This window comes from Entelurus aequoreus, linkage group LG20 (genome assembly GCF_033978785.1).
Source record: "Entelurus aequoreus isolate RoL-2023_Sb linkage group LG20, RoL_Eaeq_v1.1, whole genome shotgun sequence".
Lineage (NCBI taxonomy): Eukaryota > Metazoa > Chordata > Actinopteri > Syngnathiformes > Syngnathidae > Entelurus > Entelurus aequoreus.
In genome coordinates, this window is record NC_084750.1 from 24436610 (window position 1) to 24459045 (window position 22436).

The 22436-nt window shown below is 38.7% G+C and overlaps 1 protein-coding gene across 4 annotated transcripts in view; it reads left to right on the top strand.

Annotated features, from left to right (window-relative positions):
- The first annotated feature begins 16142 nt into the window (after positions 1 to 16142).
- Positions 16143 to 22436, top strand: part of cep192 (centrosomal protein 192) — a 97982-nt gene continuing 91688 nt past the window's right edge. For 2 of the 4 annotated variants that reach the window (XM_062029704.1, XM_062029705.1), the window contains exons 1-3: positions 16143 to 16391; positions 18695 to 18900; positions 20972 to 21085. In XM_062029704.1, coding sequence (XP_061885688.1) covers positions 18743 to 18900; positions 20972 to 21085 — 272 coding nt within the window. In that variant the 5' untranslated portion in view covers positions 16143 to 16391; positions 18695 to 18742. The remainder of the gene's footprint in view (positions 16392 to 18694; positions 18901 to 20971; positions 21086 to 22436) is intronic. The other 2 variants (XM_062029706.1, XM_062029707.1) reach the window with 2 other exon arrangements.

Here is a 22436-nt window from a genome sequence, read left to right on the forward strand (position 1 = left end):
CATCCTGTGTTTTTGTCTGATTAAAATTAAAGTATCAATATCTGCATTGATATGACCAATACTGCCCCTGTAACTACTCGATACTCAAATTTGTAGTTTCGCCCAAAACTAATGGGAAGTACGGTATCCAAACAACGGAAGAATAAGTGTTTATTACATTTTAACAAGTAAAGACAGAACCATGTTACAACACAAAGCAGCCAGATATTAACAGTAGATTAATAACCGTTTTGAGAAAATAAATCTAAAGACCAAAACAAACCTGTTATGAGAAGTTTTTATAAAGCTGAAGTGGTGTACCCAAGTGCAGCAGAGAAGGTAAGAAAAAAAGAGTTCTTGAAAATCAAAACTATGACACCTGTCAAGTGAAAACCATTTTAGGTGACTACCTCTTGAAGCTCATCGAGAGAATGCCAAGAGTGTGCAAAGCAGTAATCAGAGCAAAGGGTGGCTATTTTGAAGAAACTAGAATATAAAACATGTTTTCAGTTATTTCAACTTTTTTTTTGTTAAGTACATAACTCCACATTCATAGTTTTGATGCCTTCAGTGACAATCTACAATGTAAATAGTCATGAAAATAAAGAAAACGCATTGAATGAGAAGGTGTCCAAACTTTTGGCCTGTACTGCATGTATGTATATATATATATGCATGTATATATTATATATATACACACATATATATATATATATATATATATATATATATATATATATATATATATATATATATATATATATATATATATATATATACACACACACATTTATAGACATATATATGTATATATACACACACATATATACAAATATATATACACATATATATAATTATACACATATATATGTATATAGTACATGTATGTGTGTGTGTGTATATGTATGTATATATACACAAAAAATAAACAAGTTCCCCTGAAATTGGCTACATGGAACATTAGAACCCTCCTGGACAACAACCCTGACAGGCCGCAAAGAAGAACTGCGCTTGTTGCTGCTGAGCTCAGACGTTATGGTATTGACATCGCCGCCTTGAGTGAGACCAGACTTCTGGATGAGGGATCCCTAAAGGAAGAAGGCCAGGGTTATACCTTTTTCTGGAAGGGTTACCCTACAGAAGGTCCGCATCACCATGGTGTTGGTTTGGCAATAAAAAACAGCCTGCTACCCAGTTTCACTGAAACACCTACCGGCATAAGTGAACGACTCATGTCTGTCCGTATTCCCCTTGCAAAACATCGCTACGCAACTCTTCTCAGTGCCTATGCGCCAACTTTACCATCCGAGAATGAGGCAAAGGACCGTTTCTACCAGAAACTAGATGAGGCCCTACAGCACATCCCTAGCAGTGACAAAATCCTCCTGCTTGGTGATTTTAATGCAAGGGTGGGGAAAAACCACCTCATATGGAAAGGAGTGATTGGGAAGCACGGTATCGGGAAGGTCAACAGCAATGGCATGAGGCTACTCAGTCTCTGTGCTGAGCATGACCTGACAATCACCAACACAATCTTCCAACAGAAAAATAAACACAAGGCTTCCTGGATGCACCCACGATCCAAGCAATGGCATCTGCTGGATTACGTCATCGTGAGACGGAAGGACACCAAGGACGTGCACATCACCCGTACAATGCGAGGTGCTGACTGCTGGACTGACCACCGCATGATTATCTCCAAGTTGCGAGCGTCAGTACGTCCCCCTGTTTGTCTCCGAAAAACTGGAAAGAAGCGGTTGGACTGTGCCCGGCTTGAAGCAGACGAGGCCCGGAACATCGACCCCTTCCTGAGCCCTGAAGGCAGTGTTGATGACAACTGGACCTGCCTTAGCTCAAAGCTCTATGAGGCTGCAGCCGAGTCTATTGGCTACCGCCGTAGGAGGCATCAGGACTGGTTCGACGAAAATTCAGAATCCATCAGAACCAAACTGGACACCATGCACAAGGCCCATAACGCAGCCCTGAACAACCCTACATCCGTCAGGCTAAAGCAGCACTGGAGAACATCAAGGAAGGAGGTACAGTCTGTTCTACGAAAACTGAAAAATGACTGGTGGACTGACAAGGCTCAAGAAATTGAACATTTTGCACTGAAGAACGACATGCACAACTTCTATAATGCTGTGAAAACCATCCATGGCCCCAGGAACTTCTCTCTCTCACCGGTGAAGTCGGCTGATGGCTCAACCCTCATAAAGGACCAGAAACAAGTTGTGGACAGATGGGCGGAACACTTCCAGACACTTTTAAACCAACCTGCCACCCCTGATCTGGCAGTGATGGATGAGCTGCCCAGCTACCCAACTATTGAAGAACTGGATCTTCCACCAACCTTCTCTGAAGTCCTGGCTGCAATTAGGTCACTTAAGAACAACAAGACCCCTGGCCCGGATGGCATCCCTGCAGAGATCCTTAAACAGGGAGGCTATCTCTGTACCAGAGCAATTTTCCACTATATTGCTGTATATGGAAGCGCGGAGCAGTCCCCCAGCAATGGCGGGATGCAAATGTTGTAACCATATATAAAGGGAAGGGTGAGAAGTCTGTCTGTGGCAATAGTAGAGGAATATCCCTCCTGTCTGCTGCCGGCAAGGTTCTTGCCAAAGTGATGCTGTCAAGACTCATACAGAGCATAACGGAACACCTGTTGCCTGAGTCTCAATGTGGCTTCAGGAAAAATCGCAGCACTGTGGATATGATCTTCACAACACGCCAGCTACAAGAGAAGTGTCGGGAACAACATCAAGATCTATACATGGCGTTTGTGGACCTATCAAAGGCTTTTGATACGGTCAACAGAGACTTTCTCTGGGCGGTCCTTCTCAGGGTTGGTTGCCCGCGGAAGTTTGTAAACATCCTGCAAAGTTTCCATGAGGGGATGATGGCTCAGGTGACAACAGGAGGACATGAGTCTAGGCCTTTCAAGGTATCCACAGGTGTCAGACAGGGCTGTGTGCTTGCACCTGTACTATTCAACATCTTCCTCATGAGTGTCACCTGGCTACTGCACAAAGAAGTTGAGGGAAGCAGTGGTGTGCTGGTGGATTACAGGTTGGATGGAAGCTTATTTAACATCAGAAGGCCTCAGGCGGCTACCAAGGTCAAAACTGTGAACATTGTGGAATTACAGTATGCTGCTGATTGTGCCTACGTGGCACATACATCAGAGGCTTTGCAGGCGACGTTAACAGCTGCTGTGAAGGCCTATAGTAGACTGGGTCTCACTGTGAACACTGTAAAGACGGAAGTACTGTGCCAGTGGAACTCCCCTTCGCCAACTCGACCACCATCACCTGTCTTTAACATCGATGACAAGCCCCTAGCAATAGTCCCAGACTTCAAATATCTTGGGAGCATCCTCTCCGAAAACTGCAGCATGGACAATGATGTTCAAAATCGAATCAGGTCTGCCTCAGCCTCCTTTGGTAGACTGCGTAAGAGGGTGTATGTGAACAAAGACCTCAGCATACGTACCAGGTGGCAGTCTACCAAGCCATCTGTGTCTCCACACTATTATATTGCTGTGAAGCTTGGACCCTGTATCGCCGCCACATCCAACAGCTGGAGAACTTTCACATCAAGCGTCTCCAGCGGATCCTTGGGCTGACATGGCGTGATCGTGTACCACACACGGAAGTCCTGAGTAAAACTGGTACCAAGAGCATGGAGGCCACTTTTCTCCAGTACCAACTGCAATGGGCCGGCCACACCATCAGAATGTCAGTTGATAGACTTCCGCGACAACTGCTGTATGGTCAACTTCATCATGGCCAGAGATCTGCAGGTGGCCAAAAGCGGAGATATAAGGACCAACTGAAAATAACTCTCAAGAGGTGTGGAATACAGCACACACAGCTGAAAAGCTCTGCCTCAGATCGCCCTCTCTGGAGGCAACTCTGCCATGCAGGCCTTCAACATTTTGAAGAGGAGAGAAGCGCAGCGTGGGAAGGGAAACGCCAGAGGAGGAAGATGGGCCCTGCAGCCAAGACCACAACAAACACTAACTTCATATGCCCCCATTGCAATAGACCATGTGGCTCTCGTATTGGACTTTTTAGTCACCTCAAAACTCACCAATAGAAGAAGTGGAAGTCATCATCGGATACGATGGACTACCATAAGCAAGTAAGCAAGATATATATATGGACGTATATATTATACATATATATATATTTATATGTGTATATATGGATGTATATATTATACATATATAAATATATATTTATATGTATATATGTATATATATATAATTGTGTATGTGTATATATATATACACATATATACACACACATATATATATATACACACACATATATTATAATGTATGTATATATATATATATATATATATATATATATATATATATATATATATATATATATATATATATATATATATATTATAATGTATGGCTTACTTTTAAAATTTTAATGACTGAGACCATTTTGGGTGTCTAGGACCAAACTTAGGATGAGCCCAAAAAGTTAAACAAAATATTGTAATGGTTTTGAAAAATATATATATCAAAATGGCGCCCGCAAGGCATGATCTTTCAGTGTGTGGCTCTCGGTGGAAAACATTTGGACACTCCTGATGTAGCGCAAACCCGGTAGTCAGAAACTCTACAAAGAGACGCGTCTCGTTTAAACAGGGCCACCATCAAGAGCTCTCTTTTTCCCACCAGTCACACACTTCCGGCCTTCACAATAATAGCTCTACTCATCCCATCCGGTCCAAGTGGGCTGACAAAATAATGATCCCATCAAAAAATTACTTCCACTTTATGAGATGTTGCTTATTGATCCCATCAGTTCCAGTAAAGACGTTGGTCTTTTACTGGAACTGTAACTGTCCTAACAACATGCCACATGACTAAATAGGCCTCTTGCATGTGACAATAAAGTCTATAACACGTGAAGTGTGTTTTATAACATGCGTGATACATGAGAAGTGTGTTTCATGACAGGCGTGTTACATGTGAAGTGTGTCTCATGAGAGGTGTGTTACATGTGAAGTGTGTTTCATGACAGGTGTGTTACATGTGACGTGTGTTTTATGACAGGCGTGTTACATGTGAAGTGTTTTTCATGACTGGTGTGTTACATGTGAAGTGTGTTTCATGACAGGTGTGTTACATGTGAAGTGTGTTTCATGATAGGCGTTTTACACGTGACGTGTGTTTCATGACAGGTGTGTTACATGTGAAGTGTGTTTCATGACAGGTGTGTTACATGTGACATGTGTTTCATGACAGGCGTGTTACATGTGAAGTGTTTCAGGACAGGCGTGTTACATGTGACGTGTGTTTCATGACAGGCGTGTTACATGTGAAGCGTGTTCCATGACAGGTGTGTTACACGTAATGTGTGTTTCATGACAAGTGTGTTACACGTGAAGTGTGTTTCCTGACAGGGGTGTTACATGTAACCTGTGTTTCATGACAGGCGTGTTACATGTGACCTGTGTTTCATGACAAGCGTGTTACATGTGAAGTGTGTTTCATGACAAGCGTTTTACATGTAAAGTGTGTTTCATGACAGGCGTGTTACACGTGACGTGTGTTTCATGACAGGCGTGTTACATGTGAAGTGTGTTTCATGACAGGTGTGTTACATGTGACATGTGTTTCATGACAGGCGTGTTACATGTGAAGTGTTTCAGGACAGGCGTGTTACATGTGACGTGTGTTTCATGACAGGCATGTTTTAAGTGACGTATTTCATGACAGGCGTGTTACATGTGACGTGTGTTTCATGACAAGCATGTTACACATAAAGTGTATTTCATGACAGGTGTGTTACACGTGACATGTATTTTATGAAACGTGTGTTACATGTGATGTTTGTTTCATGACAGGTTTGTTACATGTGATGTGTGTTTCATGACACACATGTTACATGTCGGGTGTTTCATGACAGGCGTGTTACATGTGACGTGTGTTTCATGACAGGCGTGTTACATGTGAAGCGTGTTCCATGACAGGTGTGTTACACGTGATGTGTGTTTCATGACAAGTGTGTTACATGTGAAGTGTGTTTGCTGACAGGGGTGTTACATGTGACCTGTGTTTCATGACAGGCGTGTTACATGTGAAGTGTGTTTCATGACAAGCGTTTTACATGTAAAGTGTGTTTCATGACAGGCGTGTTACACGTGACATGTGTTTCATGACAGGCGTGTTACACGTAAAGTGTGTTTTATGAAACGTGTGTTACATGTGACGTGTGTTTCATGACAGGTTTGTTACGTGTGCTGTGTGTTTCGGGACAGATGTGTTACATGTGCAGTGTGTTTCATGACAAACGTGTTACACGTAATGTGTGTTTCATGACAAGTGTGTTACATGTGAAGTGTGTTTCCTGACAGGGGTGTTACATGTGACCTGTGTTTCATGACAGGCATGTTACATGTGACCTGTGTTTCATGACAGGCGTGTTCCATGACAGGTGTGTTACACGTGATGTGTTTTTCATGACAAGTGTGTTACACGTGAAGTGTGTTTCCTGACAGGGGTGTTACATGTGACGTGTGTTTCATGACAAGCGTGTTACATGTGAAGTGTGTTTCATGACAGGCGTGTTACATGTGACATGTGTTTCATGACAAGCGTGTTACACGTGAAGTGTGTTTCGTGACAGGCGTGTTACATGTGAAGTGTGTTTCATGACAAGTGTTTTACACGTAAATTGTGCCAAGATGTGGACTATGGCGGGTTTGTTTTTCCAAGATGCAATAAAAGTTGGAGCGGACATGGCTTGAAGGTAAGGACATATTTATTTTTTACTATAACAAAAAGAACAAACTAAAGGCGCGCACAAGGCGGAGGTACAAACTTGACTATGAAACAAAAACTTGCACGTGGGCAAAAAACTAAGGACATGAACAAAAGTCGCTAACTGTGGCATGAATAGAAAAAACTTACTTGACAAGGCATGAAGTGCGCAGAGGTGAACAGAGTGATGTCGCCAGAAATACCAACAGAAAATGACAGATTTAAATAGTGACATGATCAGTGAGAACAGGTGCGTGACTCAAAACGTGAAACAGGTGCGTGACATGACAGGTGAAAACTAATGGGTGACCATGGAAACCAAACAAAACAAGGAAGTGAAACCAGGAACTAAAAAAAGAGTACAAAACAAAAACATGATAAACAGACATGACAAATTGTGTTTCATAACAGGCGTGTTACACGTGACGTGTGTTTCATGACAGGCGTGTTACACGTGACGTGTGTTTTATGAAACGTGTGTTACATGCGACGTGTGTTTCATGACAGGTTTGTTACGTGTGATGTGTGTTTCGGGACAGGTGTGTTACATGTGCTGTGTGTTTCATGACAGGCGTGTTACATGTCGTGTGTTTCATGACAGGCGTGTTTCATGACAGGCGCGTTACATGTGAAGCGTGTTCCATGACAGGTGTGTTGCATGTGATGTGTGTTTCATGACAAGTGTGTTACACGTGAAGTGTGTTTCCTGACAGGCTCGTTACATGTGACGTGTGTTTCATGACAGGCGTGTTACATGTGACGTGTGTTTCATGACAGGCGTGTTACATGTGACGTGTGTTTCATGACAAGCGTTTTACACGTAAAGTGTGTTCCTTGACAGGCGTGTTACACGTAAAGTGTATTTCATGACAGGCGCGTTACACGTGACGTGTTTCATGACAGGCGTGTTACACGTGACATGTATTTTATGAAACGCTTGTTACATGTTGTGTGTTTCATGACAGGCGTGTTACATGTGTTGTGTGTTTCATGACAGGCGTGTTCCATGACAGATGTGTTACACGTGAAGTGTGTTTCCTGACAGGCGTGTTACATGTGTCGTGTGTTTCATGATAGGCGTGTTACAGGTGACGTGTGTTTCATGACAGGTGTGTTACATGTGTTTCATGACAGGCGTGTTACTTGTGACATGTGTTTCATGACAGGCATGTTACATGTGAAGCGTGTTCCATGACAGATTTGTTACACGTGAAGTGTGTTTCCTGACAGGTGTGTTACATGTGACGTGTCTTTCATGATAGGCGTGTTACAGGTGACATGTGTTTCCTGACAGGTGTGTTACATGTGACGTGTCTTTCATGATAGGCGTGTTACAGGTGACGTGTGTTTCATGACAGGCGTGTTACTCGTGACGTGTGTTTCTTGACAGGTGTGTTACATGTGACGTGTGTTTCATGACAAGCGTGTTACATGTGTCGTGTGTTTCATGACAAGCATGTTACATGTGTCGTGTGTTTCATGACAAGCGTGTTACATGTGACGTGTGTTTCATGACAGGTGTGTTACATGTGATGTGTGTTTCATGACAGGTGTGTTACATGTGATGTGTGTTTCATGACAGGTGTGTTACATGACAGGTGTGCGTCATGACAGGTGTGTTACATGTGTGTTTAGAAAAGTGTTGGTTTGTTTGCATGCAGGATTAGAAAGAGGACAGGTAATCTGTCCAAAGATGTCCTCCACACTAACACCATGCCTATAACCACATCTGCCCTCTTGTGTGCTGCTGTCCTGCGCACCCTCGCGTCTTCATTTCCTCCAGTTAGAATTACAACTTGATGTCATGACCGCAGTCGTTCTTTTAATGTCCGTCTTCTTTCTCTTTCCATTCCATTCTTGTCCCGCGTCTTCTTCTGTGGTGTCTTCAGGTATTTCTTTCCACCTCTGGACTCTCCCAGAAGCATGCATGGTCACCTGCTGCCCCCCTCCTCCCTCATAGAGCCTTGTGACGCTGAAGCCAGTCAGCAGCACGCCCACTCTGATACCATCTGATACTTTACATGGTCCACATGTCATCTGTCTCTCACGTGTGTGTGTGTTTAGGATGGCCTTTTTCACTCCAAAAAAGAAAAACACAACAAGCAGCCGTGTCCCAAAACGTTTTCCACAAAGCAAAATCAGAGCATATGGTGGCCATTTTCTTATTTTTCACTTTTAAAACCAATACAATATTTTTTTATTTCATTTTTTTTTACCTTTTGGGCTCCCCTCATCTTTGGTACCTGGGGACCAGTCATAACATTTTTAAAAATAAGTAATTTGTTGATTTTTTAAAAATGTTTCTATTTAACACTTAAATCTCTAGATCAACTTCAGATCCATCTGTCGATATGAATTTATTATTTTTATTTTATGTTTTATGGCCTTTTTGTCAAAAACCTTTTTTTTTATGGCAAAAACACAAAATATGCAACATTTTCCCTAAAATATTGTAATATTTGATGTTAAGTAATTGGAGCCTTAAATAAGTCAATAATTCATAACATTGATTTTAATTATTTTTGTTTGCTTGTCGTATATTTAAAAATTATATATATATATATATATATATATATATATATATATATATATATATATATATATATATATATATATATATATATATATATATATATATATATTTTATTTTTTTTCAGCGATTACATTTCTAGACCAACCTCAGATCTTTTTGTCGATTATGAGTTTTTATCATGTTTTTATGCTTTTTTTTTTTTTAAATTGTTTTATGCCCTTTTTGTCAAAGAAAACTTTGTTTTTTATGGCAAACACAAAATATGCAATATTTTCCCTAAAGTATTGTAATATTTGATGTTAAGTAATTGGAGCCTTAAATAAGTCAATAATTCATAACATTGATTTTAATTGTTTTTGTTTTAACAAAGACAGTTTAAAAACAAAAAAATCCCACTAAAATTATTGGGGATTCAAAAGGGCGCCACTCATAAAAGTGTTAAAAATAAGTCGTACATTTGAAAAAAATAAGTTTTATTTTTAGCGGTTAAATTTCTAGATCGACCTCAGATCTTTTTGTCGATTATGAGTTTTGATCATGTTTTTAGGCTTTTTTTGGGGGGGTTGTTTTATGCCCTTTTTGTCAAAGAAAACTTTGTTTTTTTATGGCAAACACAAAACATGAAATATTTTCCCTAAAAATAATTCTAAGTGTAATATTTTTTGTGAAGTAATTGTAGCCCTAAATTGGTCATTAATTCATAACATTGATTTTAATTATTTTTGTTTTAACAAAGATAGCTTAAAACAAAAAAATCCCACTAAAAGTATTGGGGATTGAAAAGGCCCCCACTCATAAAAGTGTTAAAAATAAGTCGTACATTTAAAAAAAATTATAATAATTTTCGGTGGTTAAATTTCTAGATCGACCTCATATCTTTTTGTGGATTATGAGTTTTTATCATGTTTTTAGGCTTTTTTGGGGTTTGTTTTATGCCCTTTTTGTCAAAGAAAACTTAGTTTTTTTATGGCAAACACAAAATATGCAATATTTTCCCTAAAACATTTTTTGAAGTGTAATATTTGATGTGAAGTAATTTGAGCCTTAAATAGGTCAATAATTCATAACATTTATTTTAATTATTTTTGTTTTAACAAAGACAGTTTAAAAACAAAAAACATCCCACTAAAATTATTGGGCATTGAAAAGGGCCCCACTCATAAAAGTGTTAAAAATAAGTCGTACATTTGAAAAAAAACATTTTATTTTCAGCAGTTAAATTTCTAGATCGACCTCAGATCTTTTTGTCGATTGAGTTTTTATCATATTTTTATGTTTTTTGGTTTGTTTTATGCCCTTTTTGTCAAAGAAAACTTAGTTTTTTTTATGGCAAACACAAAATATGCAATATTTTCCCTAAAAATATTTTCAAGTGGAATATATGATGTGAAGTAATTGGAGGCTTAAATAGGTCAATAATTCATAACATTGATTTTAATTATTTTTGTTTTAACAAAGACAGTTTAAAAACAAAAAACTCCCACTAAATATATTGGGGATTCAAAAGGGCCCCACTCATAAAAGTGTTAAAAAATAAGTTGCACATTTTAAAATAATTAGTATTATTTTCAGCGGTTACATTTCTAGATCGACCTCAGATCTTTTTGTCGATTATGAGTTTTTATCATATTTTTACGTTTTTTTGGTTTGTTTTATGCCCTTTTTGTCAAAGAAAACTTAGGTTTTTTTTTATGGCAAACACAAAATATGCGATATTTTCCCTAAAAATATTTTAAAGTGAAATATTTGATGTGACGTAATTTGAGCCTTAAATAAGTCAATAATTCATAACATTGATTTTAAGTCATTATTATTTTGTTCAGCAATGACAGGTCTAAAAATAAAAATCCTCACAAAAATTATTTTTGGGCCCGAAAGGGCCTCACTCCTAAAAGTGTTAAAAATAAGTGATACACGGTTTATTCTTTTTTTTTTTCAAACGCTTAAATCTTTACATCAACTTCAGATCTATCTGTTTTACATATTATTTTCATTATTTTTATTTTATGTTTTATGGCCTTTTTGTCAAAACCCTGTTTTTATGGCAAAAAAACAACATATGCAATATTTTTCCTAAACGTATTTCAAAGTGGAATATTTGATGTGGAGTAATTGGAGCCTTAAATAGATCAATAATTCATAACAACATTGATTTTAATTAATTGTTATTTTTTGAACAATGACAGTTTTACAGTAAAAAAAAAACAACCTGCATTGCAGCTTTGTGTTATTAAAGTCAATAATTCATAACATTGATTTTAATTCTTTTTTTCTTTTTTTTTTGAGCAATGAAAGTTTAAAACAAAAAATTCTCACAAAAATTTTTAGGGACCCACTCATAAAAGTATTGAAAACAAGTTGTATGTTTAAAAAAAATAGTTTTTACTTTTAAGGCTTCAGATTTATCCGTCGAGTACATGTTTTATCATGTTTTTATGCATTTTCTGTTTGTTTTATGTCCTTTTTGTCAAAGAAAACAGTTTTTTCTATGGCAAACACAACAAATATGCAATGTTTTCCCTTAAAATATTTCAAAGTGAAAAATTAGATGTGAAGGCATTGGGGCCTGAAATAGATCAATCATTCAAAACATTGATTTTAAATCATTATTAATTTTGAGCAATGACAGTTTCAAAGTAAAAACAGCCTACATGGCAGATTTGTGTTAAGTCAACATTGCAACTTTTTCTCGTTACATTTCACCTGTTTGCTCTTTTATTAAAATTTGTTGTATTTTTTTAAAATCATATTTTCAGAATGTGCTGCGGGTTGTTAAAAATTAGCTGCAGGCCACAAATGACCCCGGGGCCACACTTTAGACAGCCCTGCTCCAGCTTATAATGTACTTGACTTTTTAATCACGTCTGTAAAAATGAAAGACTTTGATACATTTGTACATTAAAGATGCTTAAATCCATCTATGATCAACTATTTGAAGATAATAATAATAATAAAGACAATATTAATATTGTTCCCCTCATTATTGTGCTGAATCAGCATCATTTCTACATGTGTACTTTCATTTAGTATACTGTTTGTACTTCAGTCAGTACATTCAAGCAGTATACTGTGTGTACTTCCATCCGAAGAATGGTGGAAAATTCTTATAAATACACTCCGCAACCTTGTGGACAGCCTTCCCAGAAGAGTTGAAGCTGTAATAGCTGCAAAAGGTGGACCGACATCATATTGAACCCTATGGGTTAGGAATGGGATGGCACTTCAAGTTCATATGTGAGTCAAGGCAGGTGGCCAAATACTTTTGGCAATATAGTGTATTTCAAAGTACAATATTTGATGTGAAGTAAATGGAGCTTTGAACAGGTCAATAATTCATAACGTTGATTTTGATTCGTTATTTTTTAAGCAATGACACATATAAAGACAAAAAAACAGCCTTCACCACAGATTTGTGTTTAAAGTCAACATTGCAACTTTTTCTCGTTACATTTCACCTGTTTGCTCTTTTATTCCACTTTTAATGTTTTTATTTTTCAATCGTATTTTGACAATGTGCAGCACGGTGGAATAAGGGTTAGTGCATGTGCCTCACAATACGAAGATCCTGAGTTCAATCCCGGGCTCGGGATCTTGCCACAGTCCAATAAAAACATGCAGATTTTTTTGGGGGGGAAAACTGGGCAGGTTAGTTGCTAAAGTTTTACTGTAAAAATAATAATGTATTCCATTTACAGTAATTTTGAGTAAAACCTACAATATATTTTACTCATAAATTCTGGGGACTGACCTCTCTGTGTTTTACTGTAAGATTTTCTGTGATTTATGGTTGTGTTTATTTGGGGCGTGAATCTTTGGGAACCTAACGATTCCTGAGGTGTCTTATTTTTGTCAACGTCAATAAAAAATTTTTTAAAGAAAGAAAAGAAAAAACATTTTACTTGAAGACTCATCTTTAGACAATACACTAATTTATTCAGTCTGATACATATTAAATAAATATATCCAAACCGAGTTTAGTGAAGAGAAAACCCAAATTGGAGTTTTAATGCAGTAAAAATACCAATAAAAAGAACACTTGATAATGAATATTACTAGTAATAATTACCTCCATTATAACGTTTGCTTCAAATACAACAATTTATATATGTAATGAAAACTTGAATGACAAAAGAAAGCAAATAAAAGGGGAGGAAGAAAGAGGAGCAGATTGTATTAACCTTATAGATTGTTATGGAAAACTAGGTTAATCTTAAGCAGTGTGTTATGTTTTACCCAGTTTCACGTTAATATATGTTTGATTAAATGTGATATGCATGAGTGTATGTATGTATGTTTGTACAGTGAATGTGCGTTTAGGTGTATGTACTGTATGTATGTACGTATGTTTGCATGTACAATATATTTGTCTCCCAGTATGGGCGGGAGCCAAAGTATGGTCCCAGCCACCCAGAAAGCCAAACCCAAACCAGCAGGTGCGCTGCCCAAGGGGCCCACGCAGGCAGGAGTCCCCCAGGACAAGGCACGGGAGAAGCAGGAGACAACCAGCCCCCAAGCCAGCGAGAGACCACACCCTACACGGGTAGAAAGACGGGACTCCCCGCCTTGTCCTGAGAGGCCTAGAGACTCCCCGCAGCCGAACAGGAAGACCGCCCCGTCTCATGAGCAAACGGGCCCCCCCGACCTAATTTTCCAGTCCTTATGTGTGTGCTGGACCATGAGGGAGATATGTATGCGGGTGGAGACTAATGATGCAATTATGATTGGGGGATATTTAAATGTATAAGTATAGAACTAAATCAAAATAAAAACATTTAGTTGGAAAGACAACATGGAATATTAATCAGTCTGATATTAAGTAACATAAAGGTTGAAATGCTGGTTTTAGACACAAAATGTGTGCTGGCCCCTGTTTGAAAAGGGCAGCTGTTTTTTTTTTTTAATGCTCATGTAAAAGAATATGAATATGAGTGTTTTTATGTTCACACAAGCCACCTCATAATGTAGACGTGTTACGTACTATTTAATAATAATTTCTTCACAACAGTAAGTGTACAGTTGTGGTCAAAAGTTTACATACACATGTAAAGAAGATAATGTCATGGCTGTCATGAGTTTCCAATCATTTCTACAACTCTTATTTGTTTGTGATAGAGTGATTGGAGCACATACTGGTTGGTCACAAAAAACATCCATGAAGTTTGGTTCTTTCATGTATTTATTATGGATCTACTGAAAATGTGAGCAAATCTGCTGGGTCAAAAGTATACATACAGCAATGTTAATATTTGCTTACATGTCCCTTGGCAAGTTTCACTGCAATAAGGCGCTTTTGGTAGCCATCCACAAGCTTCTGCTTCAATTTTTGACCACTCCTCTTGACAAAATTGGTGAAGTTCAGCTAAATGTGTTGGTTTTCTGACATGGACTTGTTTCTTCAGCATTGTCCACACGTTTAAATCAGGACTTTGGGAAGGCCATTCTAAAACCTTAATTCTAGCCTGATTTAGCCATTCCTTTACCACTTTTGACGTGTGCTTGGGGTCATTGTCCAGTTGGAACACCCAACTGTGCCCAAGACCCAACCTCCGGGCTGATGATTTTAGGTTGTCCTGAAGAATTTGGAGGTTATCCTCCTTTTTCATTATCCCATTTAAAGCACCAGTTCCATTGGCAGCAAAACAGGCCCAAAGCATAATACTACTACCACCATGCTTGACGGTAGGAATGGTGTTCCTGAGATTAAAGGCCTCGCCTTTTCTCTTCCAAACATATTGTTGGGTATTGTGGCCAAACAGCTTAATTTTGTTTCATCTGACGTCACATGGACAAAGATAAGACCTTCTGGAGGAAAGTTCTGTGGTCAGATAAAACAAAAATGTTGCTGTTTTCTCACAGTTTGTGTTATGAGAGTCAACATTGCAACTTTTTCTCGTTACATTTGACCTGTTTGCTCTTTTATTCCACTTTTAATGTTTTTATTTTTCAATCATATTTTGACAATGTGCAGCACGGTGGAATAAGGGTTAGTGCATGTGCCTCACAATACAAAGATCCTGAGTTCAATCCCGGGCTCAGGATCTTTCTGTGTGGAGTTTGCATGTTCTCCCCGTGACTGCGTGGGTTCCCTCCGGGTACTCCAGCTTCCTCCCACCTCCAAAAACATGCACCTGGGGATAAGTTGATTGGCAACACTAAATTGGCCCTAGTGTGTGAATGTGAGTGTGAATGTTGTCTGTCTATCTGTGTTGGCCCTGCGATGAGGTGGCGACTTGTCCAGGGTGTACCCCGCCTTTTGCCAGATTGCAGCTGAGATAGGCTCCAGCACCCCCCCGCGACCCCGAAAGGGACAAGCGGTAGAAAATGGATGGATGGATGTAAAAAATTAGTTGCGGGCCGCACTTTGGACACCCCTTCAGATCCATCCCTCAATTCCAATCTAATCCAATCCACTCCATTTATTTAGCACATTTAAACAACAAAAATGTTTCCAAAAATATTAAAAAAAAGATTCAAATAATATCCTTAGCTCCACCAATGACTGAATAAAAGATAAATAAATAAATATAAAAACAATTTAAAAATAAATATGATTAAAAACGATGTTTAAAGGGTAAAACCACTTAAAACAATACATAGAAATACAAATTTAAAAACACAGTTTTAATTATAAGTTATTTTTTTAAATGCTAGTTTTAAAGTAGAAAACTGTCTGATTTTTTTAGTTACATTACACCTGTTGGCTGTTTTATTCCACGTTCTATTTATTTATTTTCTTAAATATTATTTTTTTTAAAGTGTGGCGGGCTGCTAAAAAAAAGAGACATATTTGTCGTCCAATTAGAAGTGAGAGTCCTTGAGCGGATAAGCCAATCAAGTGATCGTAAAAGCGCTGACTCCCGCCTCCTCAGAGATGACGTAGTGGCGGGCTTCCTGCTCTCAGTCTTCGAACTTCTGCATGTTGTTCGTCTTTAACGACGATTTTCCGACAGCGACCGAAGTTTAATGTGTGTTTAAATGTGTGTTCGGTCGGTAAAAGGGTTTAATTTGCAGGTCGGCCATTATTTGTTGCACCGTTGTTCGCAAAGACGAGACGAGAGGACGCTGCCTCCATTGAACGTTAGTGAAGTAAGTGCCTAAATATTCTCCATTTCTTTATACTTTATGCCTTTTATAACGTGTTATCTTCATCGCATTCAACACTTTTACACGCTTCGACCAACTTCCACTACCGAGCTGCTGTCCTTCGCTTCGCCACCTGAACTATACAACTTTTGTTTTTAGCCAGCAGCTAGTTAGCTAGCTAGCTTGCTAGCAGGGTGTCCAAAATGTGGCCCCGGGGCCCATTTATGGCTCGCCACTCAGAACCGTCAAATAGCATCAATCTTGGCTCAATTTCAAGAGAAAAATACCTTTTGAATTTTCAAAGAAATCACTTGAGTTCAGTTGAAGAGCTTCGAAATAAATCAATCAATCAAAGTTTATTTATATAGCCCTAAATCACCAATGTCTCAAAGGGCTGCACAAGCCACAACGACATCCTCGGCAAGAAACAACTCAACCCAAGGGGATACAATGAGAAACCTTGTTCTCATTTTGGTAATGCAATTTACATAAATTCATTCTAAATACAACAGTTAATTCAGGAATGATTCACATACTGTGATGAATAATACCTTATTTTCAACAAGTTCAAGACGTTTTTCATAATTCTTCTTCTTTGTACTTTGTCAACAATTGTAGTTTGAACAGCCTCTATATTAGTACATTGTTTAACTCAGTGCTATCAAACGTACGGCCCGAAGGCCGGATCAGGCCTGCAAACAGGTTTTATCCGACCTGCAGGATGAGTTTGCTAAGTATAAAAATGATCCCGAACAACATTATAATTTGTGCTTGTTCTATTTGTAAACAAATAAAACAATCTGAAGTTGTCTTTATTTTTAAGTTATCGTGCCGTGATTTTACCAGTCCGGCCCACGTGGGAGTATCTAAAATTACTTTGACACCCCTGATTTACAGCAATATCCTGTAAAGTAAAAAAAACTATCGAATCCACGGTACCGACTCAGCTGCCAGTCTACAGATTTTTTTTTTTTTACAGAGTACGTAAACATTTTTAAATTTTTGTTGTGCAATAATATTATGAGGTGAATATTACTCTCCGTTACAAGCGGCTCTCTGCGATGTGGCCCTCGATGAAAAGGAGTTTGACACCCCCGGTTTAACTTATTATTCCATAATGTAATTCCACATACTGATATGATATGCGTGGGTTCCCTCTGGGTACTCCGGCTTCCTCCCACCTCCAAAGACATGCACCTGGGGATAAGTTGATTGGCAACACTAAATTGGCCCTAGTGTGTGAATGTTGTCTGTCTATCTGTGTTGGCCCTGCGATGAGGTGGCGACTTGTCCAGGGTGTACCCCGCCTTCCGCCCGATTGTAGCTGAGATAGGCTCCAGCACCCCCCGCGACCCTAAAAGGGAATAAGCGGTAGAAAATGGATGGATGGATGGATATGCTGAAGGTTGTAAGTGTTGTAGGTGCAAACACATTTTTTAAGTTAGATTTTTCTCTGAGGTTGTAATTCCCCTCTTGTTGAGAAGCTTTGCTGGGTAGCAGGGTAGTTAGCTTTGTACATCATTTTAATACCAAATCATCGAATTTCAATATTTTGGGTTCAATAAATAAAGGGTTTGAATGTTTTACAATGCCACCGTTATGCATACTTGCCAACCTTGAGACCTCCAATATCGGGAGGTGGGTGGGGGGGGTGTGGTTGGGGCGGGGGCGTGGTTAAGAGGAGAGTATATTTACAGCTAGAATTCACCAACTCAAGTATTTCATATATATATATATATATACTCATCTACTCATTGTTGTACTTGAAAGTACAATGCTTTGTTAAGGGTTGAATTGTCCATCCTCTTTCTATTCTCTGTCACTATTTTTCTAACCATGCTGAACACCCTCTCTGATGATGCATTGCTGTGTGGCACGCACAAAAGTGCTTTCATCAAATGCACGAGAGTGTGGAATCTTCCATCTCTCCCTAGCATGGCCCAAAACCGGTCAATCCTTGCTTCCCGGGGAAGATCTTCCCTGGGAAGCAATTGGTACTCCAGTACTTGTACCCGGAGGCTGGTCAGGTCCAATCGCAGCTGCGGCAGACTTTTTTTTTGTTGGGGCGTGGCCTCCAGCTCCGGCTGAATACCGGGAGTTTGTCGGGAGAAAATCTCTGTCGGGAGGTTGTCGGGAGAGGCGCTGAATATCGGGATTCTCCCGCTAAAAACGGGAGGGTTGGCAAGTATGCCGTTATGTATTATTCTAACTGATCTTTTTTCTTTATATCTTGAATGTCAAAACACTTAGATTTAATTAATAAGTGAAGTCTGTGTGAAATGTCATCTTTGTTTGGTTCACTGCAGGTCCGTCAGGTGCTCTTCATGCCTCAACGCTTCCCTTTATTGCAATAAATGGCTGAGAGTTACAAGTTGGAAGATGAAGCGTTCCCCAGCTTCCTGCTCAAGTCTGTGGACGGCAGCACTTTGGAGAACGTGACACTGGGATCTGGACTTGGACTACCAGTAGCGGCTTCTACTGTGGCTAAGATTAGACCTCCGTCTGACGACAGGTGGGTGCACGCCTCTCCTATACTGCACTGTATTATCTACTATAATGTTACTTTACTGTATCTACTAATATTTAAATTTTCTGCTATCATCCTCACTATGAAATCAAACACTACCGGGTATTAAAACATTACACAGAAAACTACTTGGAATCCTGCAAAATGGCAAACTACTGTACCTTACCATCCTACTGCACATAGGTAGATTTGTGTCTTGTACTTGGTATGTTTTTAGTAGTAGTAAAAGTAATAACAATAGCACTGGTAGAAGTAGTACAAGTAAAGTTGCTAGTAGTAGTAGTAGCAGCACTGTTGGTAGTACACGTAAAGTTGCTAGTAGTAGTAGCACTGTTGGTGGTACAAGTAATGTTGGTAGTTGTAGTAGCACTGTTGGTAGTACAAGTCAAATTGGTAGTAGTAGTAGTAGCACTGTTGGTAGTACAAGTAAAGTTGGTAGTAGTAGTAGTAGCAGCACTGTTGGTAGTACAAGTAAAGTTGGTAGTAGTAGTAGTAGCACTGTTGGTAGTACAAGTAAAGTTGGTAGTAGCACTGTTAGTAGTGGTACTAAAAGTAAATTTGGTAGTAGTAATAGCACTGTTAGTAGTAGTAGTAGTAGTACAAATGGAAATGGTAGTAGTAGCACTGTTAGTAGTAGTAGTATCACTGTTGGTAGCACAAGTCAAGTTGGTGGTAGTAGTAGTAGCACTGTTAGTAGTAGTACTGTTAGTACAAATAAAGTTGATAGTAGTAGCACTGTTAGTGGTAATAAAAGTAATGTTGATACTAGTAGCACTGTTAGTAGTAGTAAAAGTAAAGTTTATAGTAGTAGCACTGTTAGTAGTAATAAAAGTAATGTTGATACTAGTAGCACTGTTAGTAATAGTAAAAGTAAAGTTTATAGTAGTAGCACTGTTAGTAGTAATAAAAGTAATGTTGATAGTAATAACACTGTTAGTAGTAGGAAAGTAAAGTTGATAGTAGTAGAACTGTTAGTAGTAATAAAAGTAAGGTTGATAGTAGAACACTGTTAGTGGTAGTGAAAGTAAAGTTAGTAGCAGGAGTACTGATTTTATATTTTATGTGTATTTAAAGTAGGGATGGGTACCGAATTCGGTACTTTAGGGACAGAAAGAATTTTGTTGGTAAGTCCGGTTGCGTCACGTATACCAGTGGCACCCCCCCCCCCCCGGTCCGTGGGACAAACTTTCAAGCGTTGACCGGTCCGCAGCTACAAAAAGGTTGGGGACCACTGACGTATACAATCAGTCAAGCAGCACTCAGGGCGGACTTAGCCAAACTCCCTTTAAGTAATGTTGCAATTTTTAACAACAACAAAGCAAGCATGCTTTGTAGAAAACTCTCAAACGTAAAGTAAGGGTCCACTATTCCAAAATGTGCTAGCTTGATGCTAATTTACATTGGATTTTTTTATAGACAGGCTACTATTAGCATTTGCGATTTTACATGGTGATTTCAACAGCTCCAAATTTGGTAATGAAAACTACAATTAAGATGAATGTTACAATCAAACAGCTGGTGTGTAATTAGTAAAATCCTTACAGGATATATACTTTGTAGGGCGCAACATAAAACATTCAGCTCCCTGGAAAAAGCTCCTTCTTAGTTCGACAACATGCAATAGATAGCCTTTGCAGTACTGCCATCTAACGTCTTGGAAGTGAAACAAGATATGACAGCTCATTTTTATTACATTTTTTAATCATCAAACAATTACAATTTATCAACACACACTAAAGTAGCAAAAATTGGTACTGTATCGCTTCAGATGCCCAATGAGAAGTGCTATGTAAATTAATTTTGATTTGAATACATGTTTTAACTGGGTGTTGGAGGTCTTTGACTGGTAGGGATTTAATATTCCCAAACGAGTTGGCTCTTTTTCAATTTCACTCTGTGTGTTCTGATGTGACCAATGTGTTCTGCAAGTCACCTGGGGTAGGCTCCTGTTCCCCCATGATCGCAGTAGTGAACACCAGCGCTGTATGAAACGTGTATGTTTTGTGATGGAAGTTGGTGTCAATATGATGATATACTTTGCTGTCAAAATGAACAGAGGAGATTTTGCTGAGGCGTCCTACCTGGAGGAAAGAACACTGCAGCAGGACAGCTCCCAAACATCTCAATCCAAGCAGTACAAGTTTGCCCTCAGTTTCAAAGAGGATGAGATGTGAGTAAAACATACATTTTTCCCTAATAGCCTCTTAAAACGCAGGTGCAAAAATAAGGAAACCATAAGAAATGCTGAATAAAGTGTAACAAAATAGTGCAAAGTGTGAAAATGTAAAAACAAAGAATCCTGAGAAGAACTATTTTCTGCAGGTTTAGTGCCAGGAAGTTACAGCTGTGCTCTAAAACAGGGTTTCTTAACATTTTTGACCCCAGGGCCCAACTTTTCTACTACATAGGAGCCTGGGGCCCACTCAAATATTAACACTGAATTAGTAATCTTACTCTTGATTTCAAAAATGACATTGCTAATATAAATATAAATAAATACGAAAAAAATAACAAATGGATGGATAAAATAAAAATAAACACATTCTAACTGAATTTAATAATAAATCCTTTATATGTTTCTTAAATATACTGTCAATAAAATTAAAGTGCAAATGAAAATACAGCTTCAACACTTTAGTCATAATTTTTGTGCTTAAGAAACTTCTCCGACTTTAGCTCCAGATTTCTTCTGTTTGTTTGATATTGTCATTATTATTACTGCTACAAATGGTGAAAATGTGTATTACAACTGAGTACGACTGCGGCCCATACGCACCACAGCTGAGAATGGGATATTTTCTGGCGGCCCAACAATAAGGGTGAGCACAGCTAAGGTGGTGTAGTGTTAGCGGCCTTGGTGGGGACGAGCGCCTTGCATCATTTACAGACAGACCACAATGATCTGACCAAGGTCCCTTTTTAAAAAATCCAAAAAACTGCAATAATATCGAGGTGACTTTTCCTCGTTTTAGCCACAATTTCTCCGCTCTTCTCACTCCATGCAAAGAATCAACCGCAAGACAACAAGACGGCGCAACCAAGCCTGATAGTTGATACTGTTACCTGATTGGCTGTTGGCGTGTCACTCCCACTGACAGGGTTCGTGCGGGTGCTTAAAAACCTTGAAAATGCTTGGATTTTAATGTTGTGTTTTCAAGGTTTGAAAAATGCTTGAATTTTGGGTGAAGTGCTTGTAAATGCTCGGAAATATTCATCATATTTCTCAGCAGTCTGACTCAATGGGCAAATTATAAAATGGAAAAAAGTTAATTTAAGTTTCCTTAAAAATGAAAGCTACGCGCTTGATCTGTTTGCTTTGCACGAGCCCTTACATCAGGTTGTTTTTGATTGATTGATTGAGACTTTTATTAGTAGATTGCACAGTACATATTCCGTACAATTGACCACTAAATGGTAACACCGGAATACGTTTTTCAACTTGTTTAAGTCGGGGTCCATTTTAATCAATTCATGGTAATTCATGTTGTCATGCCAGAGCCGTCCTCTTGTGTCGCCCCCAA